This window comes from Entelurus aequoreus, linkage group LG08 (assembly GCF_033978785.1).
Source record: "Entelurus aequoreus isolate RoL-2023_Sb linkage group LG08, RoL_Eaeq_v1.1, whole genome shotgun sequence".
Taxonomy (NCBI): Eukaryota; Metazoa; Chordata; class Actinopteri; order Syngnathiformes; family Syngnathidae; genus Entelurus; species Entelurus aequoreus.
In genome coordinates this window covers 4,565,761-4,588,353 of record NC_084738.1, presented here as the reverse complement: position 1 = coordinate 4,588,353, position 22,593 = coordinate 4,565,761, and the positions used below count along the sequence as shown (strand labels likewise).

The 22,593-nt window shown below is 39.6% G+C and overlaps 2 protein-coding genes across 3 annotated transcripts in view; one reads left to right on the top strand and one right to left on the bottom strand.

Annotated features, from left to right (window-relative positions):
- Window positions 1-10,969, top strand: part of LOC133655328 (inhibitory synaptic factor 2A) — a 97,537-nt gene extending 86,568 nt beyond the window's left edge. For both annotated transcript variants that reach the window (XM_062055358.1, XM_062055357.1), the window contains one exon: window positions 9,900-10,969. In XM_062055358.1, coding sequence (XP_061911342.1) covers window positions 9,900-10,083 — 184 coding nt within the window. In that variant the 3' untranslated portion in view covers window positions 10,084-10,969. The remainder of the gene's footprint in view (window positions 1-9,899) is intronic.
- The window catches only part of dock1 (dedicator of cytokinesis 1), a 483,186-nt gene that overhangs the window by 266,731 nt on the left and 193,862 nt on the right, over window positions 1-22,593 (bottom strand). The window lies entirely within an intron of this gene.

Below are 22,593 nucleotides of genomic sequence, written 5' to 3'. Positions count from 1 at the left end.
TTTTGTGCCCAAGGGACTGATTGTATTTAACACTATATTATTATTTATACACCTATAGTGATCACAGAGACAGCTTGTTTTTGTGTTACTGTATATATTTGTTTTTCTGAAAAATCCCACTTAATATACTTTGGGTAACAACAGTCAATATTTATTTATTTGATTTGATTTTTTTAGGGGGGTAACAGTCAATATGTATTTATTTATTAGATTAAATTGTTTTCTTATATAATAAAAGTGAGCTTTTGTTAAACCAAATATTGTGTGTTTTTTTCCATATACAACAACCTATCTGGACTCCATAAGAGAATCGATAAGGAATCGGTTCGATAAGAGGATTCGATAATAGGCTCGAACTCGATAATTTCTTATCAAACATCATCCCTAGGTGTCCCAATCACTTGGCCTGGCCACAGGTGTATAAAATGAAGCACTTAGGCATAGAGACTGTTTCTACAAACATTTGTGAAAGAATGGGCCGCTCTCAGTGATTTCCAGCGTGGAACTGTCATATGATGCCACCATCACCAAGTCCAATGCAAAGCATGGGATGCAGTGGTGTAAAGGACATCACCACTGGACTCTAGAGCAGTGGAGACGTGTCCTCTGGAGTGATGCATCACGCTTTTCCATCTGGCAATCTGATGGACCAGTCTGGGTTTGGAGGTTGCCAGGAGAACGCTACATTTCGGACTGCATTGTGCCGAGTGTGAAATTTGGTGGAGGAGGAATTATGACGTGGGGTTGTTTTTCAGGAGTTGGGCTTGGCCCCTTAGTTCCAGTGAAAGGAACTTTGAATGCTCCAGGACACCAAAACATTTTGGACAATTCCATGCTCCCAACCTTGTGGGAACAGTTTGGAGCGAGCCCCTTCCTATTCCAACATGACTGTGCACCAGTGCACTAAGCAAGGTCCATAAAGACATGGATGACAGAGTCTAGTGTGGATGAACTTGACTGGCCTGCACAGAGTCCTGACCTGAACCCGATAGAACGCCTTTGGGATGAGAGCTACCGTATTTTTCGGACTATAAGTCACAGTTTTTTTTCATAGTTTGGTGCATGTTGGGTGCGACTTATACTCAGGAGCGACTTACGCGTGAAATTGTTAACACATTACCGTAAAATATCAAATAATATTATTTAGCTCATTCACGTAAGAGACTAGACGTATAAGATTTCATGGGATTTAGCGATTAGGAGTGACAGATTGTTTGGTAAACGTATAGCATGTTCTATATGTTATAGTTATTTGAATGACTCTTACCATAATATGTTACGTTAACATACCAGGCACCTTCTCAGTTGGTTATTTATAGAGATGTCCGATAATATCAGTCTGCCGATATTATCGGCCGATAAATGCGTTAAAATGTAATATCGGAAATTATCGGTATCGGTTTTTTATTATCAGTATCGTTTTTTTTGTTTGTTTGTTTTTTTGTTTTGTTTTTTTTATTAAATCCACATAAAAAACACAAGATACACTTACAATTAGTGCACCAACCCAAAAAACCTCCCTCCCCCCATTTACACTCATTCACACAAAAGGGTTGTTTCTTTCTGTTATTAATATTCTGCTTCCTACATTATATATCAATATATATCAATACAGTCTGCAAGGGATACAGTCCGTAAGCACACATGATTGTGCGTGCTGCTGCTCCACTAATAGTACTAACCTTTAACACTTAATTTTACAAATTTTCATTAATTACTAGTTTCTATGTAACTGTTTTTATATTGTTGTACTTTCTTTTTTATTCAAGAAAATGTTTTTAATTTATTTATCGTATTTTATTTGATTCATTTTTTTAAAAAGTACCTTATCTTCACCATACCTGGTTGTCCAAATTAGGCATAATAATGTGTTAATTCCACGACTGTATATATCGGTTGATATCGGTATCGGTTGATATCGGTGTCGGTAATTAAAGAGTTGGACAATATCGGCATATCGGATATCGGCAAAAAGCCATTATCGGACATCCCTAGTTATTTATGCCTCATATAACGTACACTTATTCAGCCTGTTGTTCACTATTCTTTATTTATTTTAAATTGCCTTTCAAATGTCTATTCTTGGTGTTGGCTTTTATCAAATACATTTCCCCAAAAAATGCGACTTATATATGTTTTTTTCCTTCTTTATTATGCATTTTCGACCAGTGCGATTTATACTCCGGAGCGACTTATAGTCCGAAAAATGTGGTAGTCCTTCTCGACCAACAACGGTGTGTGACCTCACCAATGCGCTTTTAGAAAAATGGTGGAAAAGTCCTATAAACACACTCCGCAACCTTGTGGACAGCCTTCCCAGAAGAGTTGAAGCTGTAATAGCTTTCAAAAGGTGGACCGACATAATATTGGACCCTATGGGTTAGGAACGGGATGGCACTTCATGTCCATATGTGAATTACCATGAATTGATTAACGTGGACCCCGATTTAAACAAGTTGAAAAACTTATTCGGGTTTTACCATTTAGTGGTCAATTGTACGGAATATGTACTTCACTGTGCAACCTACTAATAAAAGTCTCAATCAATCAATCAATCAATTAATGGTCAATTGTACGGAATATGTACTGTGCAATCTACTAATAAAAGTTTCAATCAATCAATCAAAAAGTCAAAGCAGGTGACCAAATACTTTTGGCAATATAATGTTAAAAGTTACGTTCGAACAATCCTTGCACCAAAGCTGGTGTTTGCATCAAAAAACAATCAAAGAGCCAATAAAGACGACTTGACGGGCTTTGTGTTGGGCCCGAAAATGCAAGCCAGATTGGATTCATATGTTAAGTGACATCTCCAAAGTACATTTCCCTGGAAGGCATGAGGAATGAGATTCAATAAAACCTCCTCTTCTGGCGACTGTTTTCCCGCATTTGGACCATTTGTATGCAAGCAGGATCTTGAGCAGTTTGAGACGGCGGCAGAATAAACACGATTCATTTTGGATTTGGTGATTGCTCGGACGAACGGGTCGTATTAGCGAAGGAATCGTGCGTGTGAGACTTAAGACGGCTGAAGATGAAGTGGAATTTTTGCACGGATGCTTTTTGCTTCAATAATTAGCTTTAAGTAAACTTACAAGCAAAGTCAACACATTCAAAAACGTGTGCAAGGACACCAACTTGGAAATACTTGGCCCAAATTGGAATGGATTTCTAACAGAGTAATTAAGAGCATGTGATTTGTTGCTAATTGCCGGACTTAAATAAAAGGGCCTGAGTCTGAGCAAATGCAAAGTGCTCGGAGTCATTTGCATCCGTTTTCGCCCTAAATCGATGAGTATCAAACAAACTTGATGAACCCTGTCTCATTTTTATTGCCACTCATTAACGGAAAGAGTCAAAGCTTCAGCTCTGGGTGACTTGAGAAATACAGCCTTGTGATAAAACTCCTCCTGAAGCGCTGCACGCAAAAAGGATGGAAAGGTGACAAACGTGCATACTTACTGTACTCGCGATTCAATAAACATGCTAGGCTATTAGCTACTAGGAGCTAGCAGCTGCACAACGGCTAAGCACACAATACACGTAAGCCAGACATGCGTAATATGTTTTCTTAATTGAACAATATTGCAGTTAAAAAACACCACATTTTAGTTGCATATTACTTACGCATACAAAGTCTCCAAAGCGGAAGCATATTAGAAAATATACAGGAACAAACGTGTCCGCATCATTCAAACTTGCTGCGTCATGAGCCTAAATAAAAAAATATATATATTAATTGTTATACTGACCACTAGGTGTCGTCAAAGGACAATTACCACTTCACTTGAACTTAAACACAACATAAAGTCTATTGCAGACATTCATAAATACTAAAGATGCTGATGTTATCGGCCGAGAAATGCTTTAAAATGTAATATCGGAAATTATCGGTATCGGTTTCAAAATTATCGGTATCGGTTTTAAAAAGTTTAATGTATGACTTTTTAAAACGCCGCTGTGTACACGGACGTAGGGAGAAGTACAGAGCGCCAATAAACCGTAAAGGCACTGCCTTTGCGTGCCGGCCCAGTCACATAATATGTGCAGCTTTTTACACACACAAGTGAAGGCAAGGCATACTTGGTCAACAGCCATACAGGTCACACTGAGGGTAGCCGTATAAACAACTTTACCACTGTTACAAATATGCGCCACACTGTGAACCCACACCAAACAAGAATGACAAACACATTTCGGGAGAACATCCGTATCGTAACACAACAAAAACCCAGAACCCCTTGCAGCACTAACTCTTCCGGGACGCTACAATATACCCCCCACCTAAATCCCTCATACCCCCCCACCGCCCACCTCAACCTCCTCATGCTCTCTCAGGGAGAGCATGTCCCAAATTCCAAGCTGCTGTTTTGAGGCATGTTAAAAAAAGAATGCACTTACAGCCATCAGACTGTATAATGCATATGTTCCTTCTTGACTGCACTTAAATGTAGAGTATATGTAGCATATGTAGAATATATTTATATTTTATATATATAATATATTATATTATTTATTATTCTCCTTGTCTATTGTGAGCGAACTGTGGTTCTGAATTTCCCCCAGGGATCAATAAAGTACTTTCTATTCTATTCTATTTTTGTGGTTCTATTCTATCCTTCAATAATAAATATGGCAGTGCCATGTTGGCATTTTTTTTTCCATAACTTGAGTTGATTTATTTTGGAAAACCTTGTTACATTGTTTAATGCATCCAGCGGGGCATCACAACAAAATTAGGCATAATAATGTGTTCATTCCACGACTGTATATATCGGTATCGGTTGATATCGGAATCGGTAATTAAGAGTTGGACAATATCGGAATATCGGATATCTGCAAAAAAGCCATTATCGGACATCTCTATCTGAATGTCATTAAAACAGTTAGCTCCATCTTTTGACACTTCTTCCACTCCCGTCCTTGCACGCTACACCGCTACAACAAAGATGACGGGGAGAAGACGCCGTCGAAGGTGAGCCACGTAAATAAGACCGCCCACAAAACAGCGCGTCCTGAAGCGACTGTCAGAAAGCGGCTTCAAAATGATCTGTAAAACATCATCTATGCCAGTGGTCCCCAACCTTTTTGTAGCTGCGGACCGATCAACGCTTGAAAATTTGTCCCACGGACCGGTGGGGGGGGAGAGGGTGTATTTATTAAAAAATAAAAAAATAAAAAAAAATAAATAAAAAAAAAATATTTTTTTACATAAATACAATCATGTGTGCTTACGGACTGTATCCCTGCAGACTGTATTGATCTATATCGATATATAATGTATATATTGTGTTTGTTTATGTTGCTTTCATTAAAAAAAATAAAAAAATAAAAAAGTTTTTAATTTCTTGTGCGACCAATCGGTCCGCGGACCGGTACCGGGCCGCGGCCCGGTGGTTGGGGACCACTGATCTATGCAACATTTTGACCAAAGAACCACCATTACATGTTATGTAGACCACAAGGAAGTGTTTTCCATTTAGAAAAAATAAATAATAATATGACTCCTTTTAATAATCCGATGCGCCTTATATATGAAAAAGATCGAAAACAGACCATTCATCGGCAGTGCGCCCGAAGGTCCGGAAAATGCGGTACTTTTTGAGCAAATTCCACAATATTGCAGTGCTACCTTTGGTCACAATAACCGTGATATCAAATGTTCATATCGTTACATCCCTAACACTAACACTTGGCCATCACTCGAGCAGCACTGGGAGCCGACTCAGCCAAACCACCTCCAGGTAAAGTTGCAATGTTCAATGGCAACAAAACAACTGACTCGGAAATGCAATAATGAAACAAGATTTAACAACTGGACATAAGATACACAATTCACCTCATAAAATGTGATTGTATTATTAAAAACAATATTTATTAACACAGTAAAAAAAATTTTTTTTTTTTTTTTTGTCATAAAGAAATACAATCATGTGTGCTTACGGACTGTATCCCTGCAGACTGTATTGATTTATATTGATATATAATGTATATATTGTGTTTTTTATGTTGATTTAATTAAAAAAAAAAAAAAATAATAATAATAATATTTTTTTTTTTTTAATTTCTTGTGCGGCAATCGGTCAACGGAGGTGGTTGGGGACCACTTCTGTAGAGTACCGGTTACGATTCCTAAGTACTGTATAGGTTCAAATGTGAAATGTACCCATCTCTAGCCACACATGTCATTACCACAAATGAGTACCGGTATTAAATCATCAGTAGCTTCTATCCAACCAGACTGTAGCAATCCTGAGACCAATTCTGCTATTCTACACCCCCAGCACCCCCCAGCCTTACCATCTCTAGTCAGAGGGAGCTTTAGGAGATTAAAGTCCTCATATATTTACCACAGTGGCAGCTGTAGTAGTCTGAGTTTTCACTTAGAAAAACCTCGCAGTCAGATATAAGCAAACGTGGGATTAGCGTGATGGCTGGTCCAGATAAATCCCTCAACTCCCCTGGGAAGAGAAGACTTAAATTGGAAAGTAAGTTTTGTTGGTGTGCAAAACACCTCTAATTCAATTAATACTCTGCAAACGGTTTTTTTTTTGCTGTGGAAAATGCAAAACAAACCCAATCAAATTAATTAATTTGCTCTTTTCCAGTGCAAAAAAATAGGAGGATATTACCGGCGACGTAAAGTGAAGCAGACAAATACAAGTCACGCTGTGCAAAAAGGTGGAGTGAGCTCAGGCCACGGCGATGACACCTACAGCTTTAGGGTGGGTGGCAGTAAAAAGAAGATGAAAAGAAGCGTGAAGGCAGAGGAAGAAGAAATGTAAGTGGGTTTCAGGCTGACGAGCACACATATAAGGTCATCTTTTATGAGGAGATATTTGAATTACGGCCGGACTCGGAGGCGGGCTCAAGGCGAAGGTTGTCAAAATGAGGTTTATTAGAGATTGCGGGACATTTCCTACTCAATGCCAGTTTTGCTTTTTCAGCAGGCAGCGCAGTTTAGTTCAGTTTGGTCAACTGGTCATTTTGTTTGTTTTGCTGCCTGTGCCAAGGGCAAACGCATCAGGGAGAGAAGCAATAGTGTTTTGATGGGTGTTTTCATGCCATCGACCGAGCGAGATCCCAGAAGACCAGTATACAGTAGCGTGCTTTCACTTCCCGTTCTACTTGTGTACGAGACAAAGTTGGGTGAGGACTTACCAGATCTAGCAGCACAAGGGCTAGAGTGAGGAGGTATATCCTAGGTTGTTTTTTTAAATTATTCAAACAATTCACACTTTGACATGTTTCGGATTGTTTTGCCTACAGTAACACGCAATTAGCCATTGTTTTCTTAATTGTATTCATTTCAAAAGGACAGTGCATAAACATGAATCCTTGAATGTGGATATATATGCCAGAATTAGCTGGAAAGCTATTTTACATCTATAATCCCTAGCACAGGCCTGGGCAATTATTTTGACATATACACATACATACATACATATATATATACATATATACACATACACTACCGTTCAAAAGTTTGGGGTCACCCAAACAATTTTGTGGAATAACCTTCATTTCTAAGAACAAGAATAGACTGTCGAGTTTCAGATGAAAGTTCTCTTTTTCTGGCCATTTTGAGCGTTTGAGCCCACAAATGTGATGCTCCAGAAACTCAATCTGCTCAAAGCAAGGTCAGTTTTGTAGCTTCTGTAACGAGCTAAAGTGTTTTCAGATGTGTGAACATGATTGCACAAGGGTTTTCTAATCATCAATTAGCCTTCTGAGCCAATGAGCAAACACATTGTACCATTAGAACACTGGAGTGATAGTTGCTGGAAATGGGCCTCTATACACCTATGTAGATATTGCACCAAAAAGCAGACATTTGCAGCTAGAATAGTCATTTACCACATTAGCAATGTATAGAGTGTATTTCTGTAAAGTTAAGACTAGTTTAAAGTTATCTTCATTGAAAAGTACAGTGCTTTTCCTTCAAAAATAAGGACATTTACATGTGACCCCAAACTTTTGAACGGACTGTCAATGACAATTCATGGACAATAGAAGAATGAAAGTAAAACATAAAACATAAATACAACGCTCAATGTAATAAAGAATCTTTTAAAATGTGTTTTGTTTTAAGCCATCTCTTAAAGGGGCTGTTTTCAACCTTTAGCAGCTACCTAGAGGGCAACTTTTGAAAGTGTTCTAAGCATTATATCTAGAGATGTCCGATAATATCGGACTGCCGATATTATCGGCCGATAAATGCTTTAAAATGTATTATCGGAAATTATCTGTATCGGTTTCAAAAAGTAAAATATATGACTTTTTAAAACGCCGCTGTACGGAGTGGAACACGGCCGTAGGGAGAAGTACAGAGCACCAATAAACCTTAAAGGCACTGCCTTTGCGTGCCGCCCCAGTCACATAATATCTACGGCTTTTCACACACACAAGTGAATGCAATGCATACTTGGTCAACAGCCATACAGGTCACACTGAGGGTGACCGTATGAACAACTTTAACACTTGTTACAAATATGCGCCACACTGTGAACCCACACCAAACAAGAATGACAAACACATTTCGGGAGAACATCCGCACCGTAACACAACATAAACACATCAGAACAAATACCCAGAACCCCTTGCAGCACTAACTCTTCCGGGAGGCTACAATATACACCACCCGCTACCCTCCCTCCCCCCATTTCAACCCCGCCCTCCCACCTCAACCCCCCCAACCCCCAACCCCCAACCCAACCTCCTCATGCTCTCTCAGGGAGAGCATGTCCCAAATTCCAAGCTGCTGTTTTGAGGCATGTTAAAAAAAATAATGCACTTTGTGACTTCAATAATAAATACAGTGTTTCCCATAAACTGCCAAGATACCTGTGGCGGTGGGGGCGTGGCTATGGGCGTGGTCACCATGACATAATTGAGTATTTGCATAATTTATTACAATGATATGATTTTCTCTAAAAAGGCTCAAAAAATTTATACTTACTAATTACTAATAACAGTTTTGTTTTAAACGTCCATCCATCCATCCATTTTACAATATAATTACAACACTTTATGTACATATTTATATACAGATTTGAACAATAAGTTATTCACTGAAATATATTTATTAATTGTGGTTCTTACAAAAAATATATCTTATAAAATATAAAAGCTAAAATGTCTCTTAAAGCTCTGCCCCTTTAATTAGTGCATACTAAATAAGTTAACTTTAGCCTACTACTACAAGCATATTATTTACCTGCAACATAAAGTGAAACAGAGGCAGAGGTGTCCTGCCACAGTCAGTAACAAATAAACAGAAAACAGTAGTGGTCAAATACAAATAAGGCAACAAGAGAAGTATCCTACACTTCTCTTTTGTAAAGTAAATGTGAACAGCCGATATGGGCATCTACATCAACTATATGATTTGCCTGAGAAGCTGGACAGGACAAAAAAAAAAAAAAAAAAAAAAAAATTAATTTGTGGCGGACGTAATTCTTTCGTGGCGGGCCGCCACAAATAAATGAATGTGTGGGAAACACTGAAATATGGCAGTGCCATGTTGGCATTTTTTTCCATAACTTGAGTTGATTTATTTTGGAAAACCTTGTTACATTATTTAATGCATCCAGCGGGGCATCACAACAAAATTAGGCATAATAATGTGTTAATTCCACGACTGTATATATCTGTATCGGTTGATATCGGAATCGGTAATTAAGAGTTGGACAATATCGGAATATCGGCAAAAAAGCCATTATCGGACATCTCTAATTATATCCAGTGTTCGTTTCAAGCCAGTCTTTTAAGCATGTTAGTTAATTCTACCAGCGTAGGGGGAAGAGATGATCCTGGTTACGGGATTATGTGATACCAAAGAAGACTCTCGTCTGACTGAAGTAGCTGATTAGCTCTCGCTTTGTCTCCTTTTGCCGCAGTGTGGAGCTGGACTTCAAACAGCAAGAGGACAAGCTGCAGCCGCTCATGAAGAGGCTCTGCCCGATGGACGACACCCACTTCGCCGCCCTGCCGTACCCCCAGGAGGCCTTCACCTCCACCCCCAAGCGCAAGTCCAAAGCAGAGTCCAAGAAGCACGCTCGCTGGAGACTTTGGTTTATGTGAAGGCAGACGACCCTCCTTTCCGCCTCTCGGTTTACTTGGAGGTCACGTGGGCGACTGGATATTGTACAAATTCCCTGAGCTTAGAGACATTCGATGAGTCAAATCAGAGTTATTTTTTGGAACAATGAACTTATTGATGATCAACACGGGATGTTCTTAGCGGCAGCCTCCTGGAGAGGTGGCGATGTCTCCCTACACAGCAAAGCACAACTGACATTGTTCAGGATCTACTTTAATCCAACACCAACAACTCACACTATTCATATCTTCAGAGGACAACAACAAAAAGCTAGGATCAATTTCTATAAAATTGTCAACTTTCAACTGACTTTGAAGGGGGTGAAAAATGTGAAATAAATAACACTTATTTTCTTAAAGGCATTTTCAATCTTGGGACTTTGACTGACATTTGTTTTCTATATAAATATATATCTGTATATAAAACAACCTTGAGGTGAAGTGCGATATATTTATTAAGCAGCAGTAAAGACGAGAATGTGCAGCCGGAGGAAAATGGGATTCACTTTGCTTTTTGTCGGCCAAAAAAAAGAAAAAGAAACAACACCTTGCGCTTAAATATCCTTTTTGTTTTGTTCCAACCTCAAGAAGAGTACATACTGTTGAAGGGTAACAGAAAATATGTGATTGTACCGCTGCATTGCAGAACTGAATGTGCCACTTGTGATCACAAGCAGGGCTTCTTGCTTTTTGCAACAGGATGTTTTTTTCAAGCTTTTTGAGAAAAAGACAAAATGATTTCTTTGCTAACCTTTTTAAAAAAAATACAAACAGCAGGTGATCAAGCCCCATCTATTGGACTATAAATATCCATCTTCACGCAGGGCTCACAGATTATATACATGTATAGCCAAGATATTTGCAATTACTATAGGTACATTTCTAGTCATTGATGCTGTCAAACATAGCTCTACTTATTTACTAATAGGCTGACATGCAGTGGTGGGCCGTCAGGGGCAAACATAACCACAAATCATGATCATAATTAAAGATAAAAGTCATTTTGAATGGACTTTCCCTAAATATATACAATTATTCATATTCTCTTCATGTCATACTATGCTCCTTCCAGTGCTGTTGTTTTTAGGTTAGAGTTTGTGTCCAATCGGAATTCAGCTAGCTTATGTCGCCATGCTGTACCAAATCTGCCCTTCAGAATCAACAATGTCTGTGCACTGTGAGTGAACGGGCACATACAGTTGATAGATAATTGCGATAGCCAATCAGATCACAAGTTGTTGCCTATCTAGGTAGCTCATACTTGCCAACCTTGAGACCTCAGATACCGGGAGGTGGGGGTTTGGGGGCGTGGTCGGTGGTGGGGTGTGGTTGGGGGTGTGGTTAAGGGCGTGGTTAAGAGGGGAATATATTTAAGCTAGAATTCACCAACTCAAGTATTTCATATATATATATATATATACACATATATATATACTGTATATATACACATATATATATACTGTATATATACACATATATATATACTGTATATATACACATATATATATATATATATATATACAGATATATATATATATATATATATATATATATATATATATACACACATATATATATACATATATATATACACACACATATATATATATATATATATACATATATAGATATATATATATATATACATATATACATATATATATATATATATATATATATATATATATATATACATATATATATATATATATATATATATATATATATATATATATATATATACATATATAGATATATATATACATATATATACATATATATATATATATATATATATATATATATATATATATATATATATATATATATATATATATATATATATATGTATGAAATACTTGACTTTCAGTGAATTCTAGCTATGTATATATATATTTTTTTTATTTTATTATACATATAAATAAAATAAATACTTGAATTTCAGTGTTCTGGAGGCTATCCAGTAGATGGCAGCATTGTCCTGTTTAAGAGTGTCACAACATTGCTGTTTACGGCAGACGAACTGCTTTACGGTAGACTAAACTTGACTGCTGTTGTTGTGTGTTGTTACCGCGCTGGGAGGACGTTAATGAAACTGCCTAACAATAAACCCACATAAGAAACCAAGAACTCGCCCTCCATCATTCTACAGTTATAACGTGATTGGGCAGGCACGCTGTTAATATTGTGGGAAAGCGGACGTGGAAACAGACTGTCGCCACTGTCCCCACTCAGGTCCGCATTGAGCTGGAGGGGGCGTGGCCTCCAGCTCCGGCTGAATACCGGGAGTTTGGCGGGAGAAAATTTCTGCCGGGAGGTTATCGGGAGAGGCGCTGAATACCGGGAGTCTCCCGGTTAAACCGGGAGGGTTGGCAAGTATGAGGTAGCCTGATGTTAACGAGACTGTGATTGGATACTCACTTGTCATTCCAAAGTGAGTAACCAAATCACGAGTTGCAATTTACCAAAGCAGAAAGTGGCACCGGAGCCATACCCGGCCAGCGGAGAAATCAGCGGTACTTACTTTTTGAACCCACAAAAAAGGAGAACAAAACATTGATTAGGTGGCAGGTATATAATTGCAAGGACATTTTCAAGAAGGATATTTAAAGAGAAACTACCGTATTTTTCGGACTATAAGTCGCAGTTTTTTTCATAGTTTGGCGACTTATACTCAGGAGCGACTTATGTGTGAAATGATGAACACATTAGCGTAAAATATCAAATAATATTATTGATGTCATTCACGTAAGAGACTAGACGTATAAGATTTCATGGGATTTAGCGATTAGGAGTGACAGATTGTTTGGTAAACGTATAGCATGTTCTATATGTTATAGTTATTTGAATGACTCTTACCATAATATGTTACGTTAACATACCAGTTGGTTATTTATGCCTCATATAACGTACACTTATTCAGCCTGTTGTTCACTATTCTTTAGACATTTTAAATTGCCTTTCAAATGTCTATTCTTGCTGTTGGGTTTTATCAAATAAATTTCCCCCCAAAAAATGCAACTTATACTCCAGTGCGACTTATACCGTATTTCCTTGAATAGCCGCCGGGGCGCTAATTAATTTAAAACCTCTTCTCACTCCTGCGTTTACCAAAAGCATGCGGGATTGGCAAGCATGCGCTAATTATTTTAAAACCTCTTCTCATTAAAAACATTATTATGGTCTTACCTTTAGGTATAAATGAGTCCATGCGCAGCTCCTATAGAAGTCTGCCTTATCTTTCTTCAGTTTTAAAAGTCTCTCTGTCTCGATGGAGATCTTCCTTTAATTATTACCTCCTGCTTCGATTGAAAGTCCAGTTTAGAAAACTGTTTTATTTTAGATATGTAATCCTCCATGGTAAAAGTGCAAGCAAACAATGGCTGCTCACTCTTGCTGCGTGTTGTCTTCTTCTGCAGCACCGGTCTCCTGCAGTACCAGCAGTCGCAAGAAAGATCACTAGCGCCCTCTACCACCAGGAGGCGGAAGTTATTTAATGACTCATATTTGACCCGGCGGAAGTGCCAAGCATGCGCTAATTATTTTGCGAAACAAGTTTGACCCGGCTGTAATTCTAGGCAGGCGAATACTATATTTCCGGCGGCAATTCAAGGAAATACGGTATATGTTTTTTTCCTTCTTTATTATGCATTTTCGGCCGGTGCAACTTATACTCCGGAGCGACTTATACTCCGAAAAATACGATACATCTTGTGAGGCGATGTCGGCAATGAAATGGGGAAATTCCCGCCACTTCCACTCGAATCCACCGACAACAAGCGGCACCACTGGCTTATCCTGCGTCCAATGGGTGCTACAAATTGTGAGTTCAAATATTTTATTTCTTTATATTTTCACGTTTGTGTGTTTTGCAATTTAAATTTTGACAGTACCACATATAAGATATGCATTAATTGCTGATTTATTGATTTTTAAACGTGCCAGAAAATAACCCGTTTTGAACACTGTTGATGTGTTTCAATGTCCAGTAAATGTGTTTCTGTATAGTGTTTGTCCAGCAATGGTCATGTGGGGGACATAAATGATGGTATTTTTAGAGGTAATCATTGAAGTGGGACATCACTGAAGGCCTAGGTGGGAAACGCACGGCCCGCCACTGCTGATATGTAAAAACAGAAAAAAACATTGACAGTAAGTTAAATGTTTCTGCAGAAGTGATTCACTTCCCCCCCAAAAAGAAAACACCATTCAGAAAGAGGCTTTAAGAGCATAAAATAAAACTGAATTTACAGCATTGGTAGCAACACGTGACACACTTCCACTCTTGTATGTTCCCTTTTTTTGTTTTTTGTTAGGTAGGCATACAACATTAGCATTAAGAGAGAGTGCACTCGCTGTTTATCTGTACCTTAAAGAAGTGCAATTGATTTACTATGTGCAATACTGTGTATTTTATACTGTTTCTAAAAAAGTAATAAAGGATTTAATATGCAAAACACGATGAATAAATAAATAAATAAATACAAGCAGACACCTACAGAGATCTTGACACAAGAGTATCATTTGCATGATGGTTAATTAGTAGAATTATAAATATATTTTAAAAAAAATGACATTCAGTTCTATGTGAAAAATAGGGTTGGTACAAAAATTGATTAATGGCGTGAAATTAAATGCATCAAAGGTGCAGTTTGCAGCGCTCGGTTGCTGCACTCGAACCAGGTGCAATCTTCCTGGCTCAACCATGTTTGCAAAAAAATGACCGGTTCAACATGAAATCAGCAACCATTTTTATTATTTGCGTCTATTCGTTTTAGAACGAGGCACCACCCTGCAGCCTGTTCCAAACTGCACCTTTAGGACAAAAGGAGGTGCGTTATTGGCCGCAACCAGCAGAACTTCTCCTATGGCCGCGTCATTCTGCGCAATTGAACACTTGTAATGAAAGGGGAGGTTAGAATATTCACTCTTCCCTCTCACAACAAATATTCCAAAATAACAATTAATTAAAGGGGCTGTTTGACACATTTACACAAACGCCTAGAGGGCGCCAACCGTCCAACGTATTTTACACACGACGTGACTGCAAATTGTTCCTTGCTTCTCTTGGACTGCATTTGTTAGTGTGCACCCACTCCCTGCGTGTACGTGTTGACAAGACCGGGTGAGTGACAGCCGTAATCTTCAATCATTTTAACCGGGCCGGTAAGAAATGTTATTACATAAACTCTGCAATTGTGAAAAATATAGGCAATTGTCAAACAAATTAGTTCTGTTAAACCACCATTGGTAACTTGCTTGTGGTCTACATCAGTGGTCCCCAACCTTTTTGTAGCTGCGGACCGGTCAACACTTGAAAATTTGTCCCACGGACCGGGGGGGGGTGTATTTAAAAAAAAAAAATTTTTTTTTTTTTTACATAAACAAATACAATCATGTGAGCTTACGGACTGTATCCCTATTGATCTATATTGATATAGAAGGTATATATTGTGTTTTTTATGTTGATTTCATAAAAAAAATAAAAAATAAATTCTTTTTTTTTCTTTTTTTTTTAAATTCTTGTGCAGCCCGGTACCAATCGGTCCGCAGACCGGTACCGGGCCGCGGCCCGGTGGTTGGGGACCACTGGTCTACATATCATGTAATGCTGGTTCCTTGGTCAAAATGTTGCACAGATGATGTTTTACAGACTATCTCCAAACCACTTTCTGACCGTCTCTCTTCAGGACGCGCCGTTTTTGTGGGTGGTCTTTTGAAACGTGGCTCCACTTCAACGGCGTCTTCTCCACACCATCTTTGTTGTACAAAACCCAAAACCAGTGAAGTTGGCACGTTGTGTAAATCGTAAATAAAAACAGAATACAATGATTAGCGCAAGTTAAAACTCTACTATGCAGAGTGAAAAGCCATTTATCAACAACACCCAGAAACGCCGCCGGCTTTGCTGGGCCCGAGCTCATCTACAAACCCCGTTTCCATATGAGTTGGGAAATTGTGTTAGATGTAAATATAAACGGAATACAATGATTTGCAAATCATTTTCAAGCCATATTCAGTTGAATATGCTACAAAGACAACATATTTGATGTTCAAACTCATAAACTTTTTTTTTTTGTGTGCAAATAATCATTAACTTTAGAATTTGATGGCAGCAACACGTGCCAAAGAAGTTGGGAAAGGTGGCAATAAATACTGATAAAGTTGAGGAATGCTCATCAAACACTTATTTGGAACATCCCACAGGTGAACAGGCAAATTGGGAACAGGTGGGTGCCATGATTGGGTATAAAAGTAGATTCCATGAAATGCTCAGTCATTCACAAACAAGGATGGGGCGAGGGTCACCACTTTGTCAACAAATGCCTGAGCAAATTGTTGAACAGTTTAAGAACAACATTTCTCAACCAGCTATTGCAAGGAATTTAGGGATTTCACCATCTACGGTCCGTAATATCATCAAAAGGGTTCAGAGAATGTGGAGAAATCACTGCACGTAAGCAGCTAAGCCCGTGACCTTCCATCCCTCAGGCTGTACCGCATCAACAAGCGACATCAGTGTGTAAAGGATATCACCACATGGGCTCAGGAACACTTCAGAAACCCACTGTCAGTAACTACAGTTGGTGGCTACATCTGTAAGTGCAAGTTAAAACTCTCCTATGCAAGGCGAAAACCGTTTATCAACAACACCCAGAAACGCCGTCGGCTTCGCTAGGCCTGAGCTCATCTAAGATGGACTGATACAAAGTGGAAAAGTGTTCTGTGGTCTGACGAGTCCACATTTCAAATTGTTTTTGGAAACTGTGGACGTCGTGTCCTCCGGACCAAAGAGGAAAAGAACCATCCGGATTGTTCTAGGCGCAAAGTGTAAAAGGCAGCATGTGTGATGGTATGGGGGTGTATTAGTGCCCAAGACATGGGTAACTTACACATCTGTGAAGGCACCATTAATACTGAAAGGTACATACAGTTTGTGGAGCAACATATGTTGCCATCCAAGCAACGTTACCATGGACGCCCCTGCTTATTTCAGCAAGACAATGCCAAGCCACATGTTACAACCGCATGGCTTCATAGTAAAAGAGTGCGGGTACTAGACTGGCCTGCCTGTAGTCCAGACCTGTCTACCATTGAAAAAGTGTGGCACATTATGAAGCCTAAAACAATTTAAGCTGTACATCAAGCAAGAATGGGAAAGAATTCCACCCAAAAAGCTTCAAAAATGTGTCTCCTCAGTTCCCAAACGTTTACTGAGTGTTGTTAAAAGGAAAGGCCATGTAACACAGTGGTAAAAATGCCCTTGTGCCAATTTTTTTTTAAATTGGTTGCTACCATTAAATTCTAAGTTAACAAAAAATAAGTTTCTCAGTTAGAACATTAAATATCTTGTCTTTGCAGTCTATTCAACTGAATATAAGTTGAAAAGGATTTGCAAATCATTGTATTCTGTTTTTATTTACAATTCACACAACGTGCCAACTTCACTAATTTTGGGTTTTGTAGTTTTTAGCACTTCTATAGGACGTGTACTGACAGATAAAGTTCAAACTGTACGCTACTTTGTATTAGAAATGGCAACAGCGGAGAATGCATGTGCATGTACGAGCCAGTCTGCCCCACAACAAGAGGATAGCGGGGGAAAAAAGGAGCTTATTGACTACAGCGTCGGACTATATGGTGGACTCGCATAAAGAACTTTTGGAAAATTGATACGGTAAATCCTATGTGTCAAGGTCCACGGGCCAGATCTGGCCCGTGAATGAATGAACTATGGCCCCCGGGATGATATTTGATTAGTATTAGAACCGGCCCTCGGTTGATTGGCAACACTAAATTGGCCCTAGTGTGTGAATGTGAGTGTGAATGTTGTCTGTCTATCTGTGTTGGCCCTGCGATGAGGTGGCGACTTGTCCAGGGTGTACCCCGCCTTCCGCCCGAATGCAGCTGAGATAGGCTCCAGCACCCCCTGCTACCCCAAAAGGGACAAGAAGGGATGGATGGATGGATGGATGGATAGAAGCGGCCCGCAGGCCACAGCCGCTTGCTGCTGTTTTGCCAGCACCAACACGTCATTAGTGTTGGCGCTATGAAGTTTCTCAGGGGCCCCATCAAGTCATAAAAATGGGGTCCCACAGTAAATTTTTGGGGTCTCACTTTTTTGTAAGCGTTTTGAAAACAAATGATAAATGTATGCATTAACCGGTTATATCTCACATTCTATATTGTGTTTTGGAAAAAGGTTGTCATAAACGTTACTTAATTCATTAAAAAAAATAATAATAAAAAAAACAAATCTTTATGTATTCAGTTATAAACATTCATTCACTTTCTTCTTTCCTTCATGGATCTGAACTTTACCGATGCCGGTATTTTTTTTGTATATTTTTATTGTAATATTTTCAGAATGTGTTTGTTCTATTTTTTGGCAAAAATATGACAAAGAAAACAATCTGAAGTTGTCTTCATTTTTTTTAGTTTGAATGCCATGATTTTAATAGTCCCGCATGTGCACACATTTTCCTCCATGAGGCTACCTGAGCTAAAATGAGTTTGACACCCCTAGTCGTAAATGAACAATCCGCCGACGTCACACTTGGAGCAAATTCCATAAGGGTCGCTTGTTGGAAGTATGAAATAAGGCAAGATTATTTTATAAATATCTCGGCAGTGCATCCACGATGTTATTTCATATTCGGGACTTATGCAGATCCCAAATACACAACAGCAAGCACCAATGGGTAAGAAAATTTGGTTTTGCATAGGAGGTCCCCTTTAAAGGCCTACTGAAATGATTTTTTTTATTTAAACAGGAATAGCAGATCCATTCTATGTGTCATACTTGATCATTTCGCGATATTGCCATATTTTTGCTGAAAGATTTAGTAGAGAAAATCGACGATAAAGTTTGCAACTTTTGCTCGCTGATAAAAAAAAAGCCTTGCCTGTAGCGGAAGTAGCGTGACGTCACAGGAGCTAGTATTCCTCACAATTCCCCGTTGTTTACAATGGAGCGAGAGAGATTCGGACCGAGAAAGTGACGATTACCCCATTAATTTGAGCGAGGATGAAAGATTCGTGGATGAGGAACGTGAGAGTGAAGGACTAGAGTGCAGTGCAGGACGCATCTTTTTTCGCTCTGACCGTAACTTAGGTACAAGCTGGCTCATTGGATTCCACACTCTCTCCTTTTTCTATTGTAGATCACGGATTTGTATTTTAAACCACCTGGGATACTATATCCTCTTGAAAATGAGAGTCGAGAACGCGAAATGGACATTCAGTGCCTTTTATCTCCACGACAATACATCGGCGAAATGCTTTAGCTACGAGCTAACGTGATAGCATCGTGCTTTAACTGCATATACAAACAAAAAAATAAAGCCCTGACTGGAAGGATAGATAGAAAATCAACAATACTATTAAACCGTGGACATGTAAATACACGGTTAATGCTTTCCAGGCTGGCGAAGGTTAACAATGCTGTGCTAACGACGCCATTGAAGCTAACTTAGCAACTTAGCAACCGGACCGCACAGAGCTATGCTAAAAACATTAGCTCTCCACCTACGCCAGCCAGCCCTCATCTGCTCATCAACACCCGTGCTCACCTGCATTCCAGCGATCGGCGGAAGGACGAAGGACTTCACCCGACGCGTTTGGCGGCCCGGAGACATAGGAAGTCAAGGTGAGGTCGGCGGCTAGCGCGGCTAGCGCTCCAACAAAGTCCTCCTGGTTGTGTTGCTGTAGTCCGCTGCTAATACACCGATCCCACCTACAACTGTCTTCTTTGCAGCCTTCATTGTTCATCAAACAAATTGCAAAAGATGTCCAGAATACTGTGGAATTATGAAATGAAAACAGAGCTTTTTGTATAGGATTCTACGGGGTACCATAACTTCCGTTACTCTGACTTCGTCACGCGCATACGTCATCATACCGCGACGTTTCAGCCGGATATTTCCCGGGAAGTTTTAAATGTCACTTTATAAGTTAACCCGGCCGTATTGGCATGTGTTGCAATGTTAAGATTTCATCATTGATATATAAACTATCAGACTGCGTGGTCGCTAGTAGTGGCTTTCAGTAGGCCTTTAAACGCAGGAGAGCGGACAGCAGTGCCATTTCTCGCCATGCTTCTTCCTCTGTGATGGCTCTGCAGCAGAAAGTTCCAGGGGAAAAGAGAGAGGCAAAGAAGCACCGAGCAGGTGAAAGAAAGTCAGACCTGTAAAGATGCAGAGTTTTTTGTGTGTGTGTGTGTGTGTGTGTGTGTGTGTGTGTGTGTGTGTGGCGGTGCAGAGCGGGACGTCAATCAGCATGACGTACTAGAATAACAACAACATGACTGGTATGGAGTATACACTCTCCCTCGCAGACATCTAGCAGTAGACCAGAGAACGCCTACTTCAAGGGCACAACGTGATAAAAGGAGCAGCGACAGCCAAAAAGTGCCCGCTACTCTCCCAAGGGCTACAGTCAACCCGGGGGGGGTGGACATGAATACCAACAGCTCTACCTACCGTGCCCCGTGATGCAAATGTGCTGAAGCTGCAGCGACGTCAGACAAGAAAAATACAACACAACACAACTCCGGTGCCATCAGCGTGATCACTCATCTACATTCTGTCCGAGCACCGCCACCGGGGGGGGGAATAGAGGGGAGTGGGAGAGTGGAAGGAAGCGGAGTAGAACTCTAATGCATAAATCTAAATGGAAGAGGCTGCCACTTGGTAGAAGAAGGTCAGCGGGCTGCTGCTGCTGCTGCTGCACAAGACCCACGAGTGGGGACCGACACCTACGGACACACTGCTACTTTCTTCACAAAATTCAAACAATCCGATTAGAAATGTTGTAAGCTTCCGGGATTTGAAGGTTTCAAGACAACATGGCAGATATTAACACATTGCTGTTTTTCGAACTGACGGCTGGTCCCGACTTGTGGCTACACAAAGGGGGAATACGCCTTTACGAAAGCTTACATTTCTGCGGGACCTGATAAGATTACTAAATGCTGAATTAGGCCTGGGCCGATATTCCATAAGTCAATTAACGGATGATAAACGGAAGTCATAAACCGTCATGTGCATGCGTTAAGAGCATTCTGTCATGATTTGAGATGTCCGATAATATCGGCCTGCCGATATATGCGTTAAAATATAATATCGGAAATTATCGGTATCGGTTTTTTTATTATCGGTATCGTTTTGTTTTTTTTTTTAATTAAATCAACATAAAAAACACAAGATACACTTACAATTAGTGCACCAACCCAAAAAACCTCCCTCCCCCATTTACACTCATTCACACAAAAGGGTTGTTTCTTTCTGTTATTAATATTCTGCTTCCTACATTATATATCAATATATATCAATACAGTCTGCAAGGGATACAGTCCGTAAGCAGGTTCATTCCCCCGGGATGCAAACGGACCTCTCCGGACAGGACGTGCAGGTAAGAACATGATTTATTGTCAAAATCAAACAAGTACAAAAAAACGGAAAACAAGTCAGAGGAAAAATGTGCCGATCGCACTCGAAGCTAAGGCTAACACTTAGCACAGGCAAGAAGACAAGGAATTCTCACGTAACTGTAGCAAAAGCAAACAATGAAGCCAGGAAAGGCAGGCTTAAACAGTCCCTCCGATTAGTGCTCGGAAAACAGGTGAGCGTCCCGAGCACCAATCAGAGACAGGTGGAAACAATAAGCACCCATGGTATCCGAAAATAAACAAGGGTTCACAAAAACAGGAACTAAGGGAGTCCAAAACTAACAGAACATAACAAAACATGATCCGGGCCACGGATCATGACCAGGGATGTCCGATAATGGCTTTTTGCCGATATCCGATATTCCGATATTGTCCAACTCTTTAATTACCGATACCGATATCAACCGATACCGATATCAACCGATATATACAGTCGTGGAATTAACACATTATTATGCCTAATTTGGACAACCAGGTATGGTGAAGATAAGGTACTTTTTTTTTTTAAATTAGTAAAATAAGATAAATAAATTAAAAACATTTTCTTGAATAAAAAAGAAAGTACAACAATATAAAAACAGTTACATAGAAACTAGTAATGAATGAAAATTAGTCAAATTAAGTGTTAAAGGTTAGTACTATTAGTGGAGCAGCAGCACGCACAATCATGTGTGCTTACGGACTGTATCCCTTGCAGACTGTATTGATATATATCAGACCTGGGCATTGTACGGCCCGCGGGCCGCATCCGGCCCTTTGCGCATCCCTGTCCGGCCCGCGTGAGGCCAATCATAAATTACAAAATAAATTTAAAAAAGTATCTATGTCGAGTGTGCAATACAACAGTGCTGCTTTTGTTTTGAAAAGCGTTATTTGTATTACTTCCGTGTGGACGTATGCGCGTGTGCGATTGTGAGTGAATTGAACGGCGCAATTACAAATTACAAAATAAAGTTTAAAAAACATCTATGTCGTGCGCGCAATACAACTGTGCTGCTTTTATTTTGAAATGTGTTATTTATGCCGTATGTCCGGAGGGAACC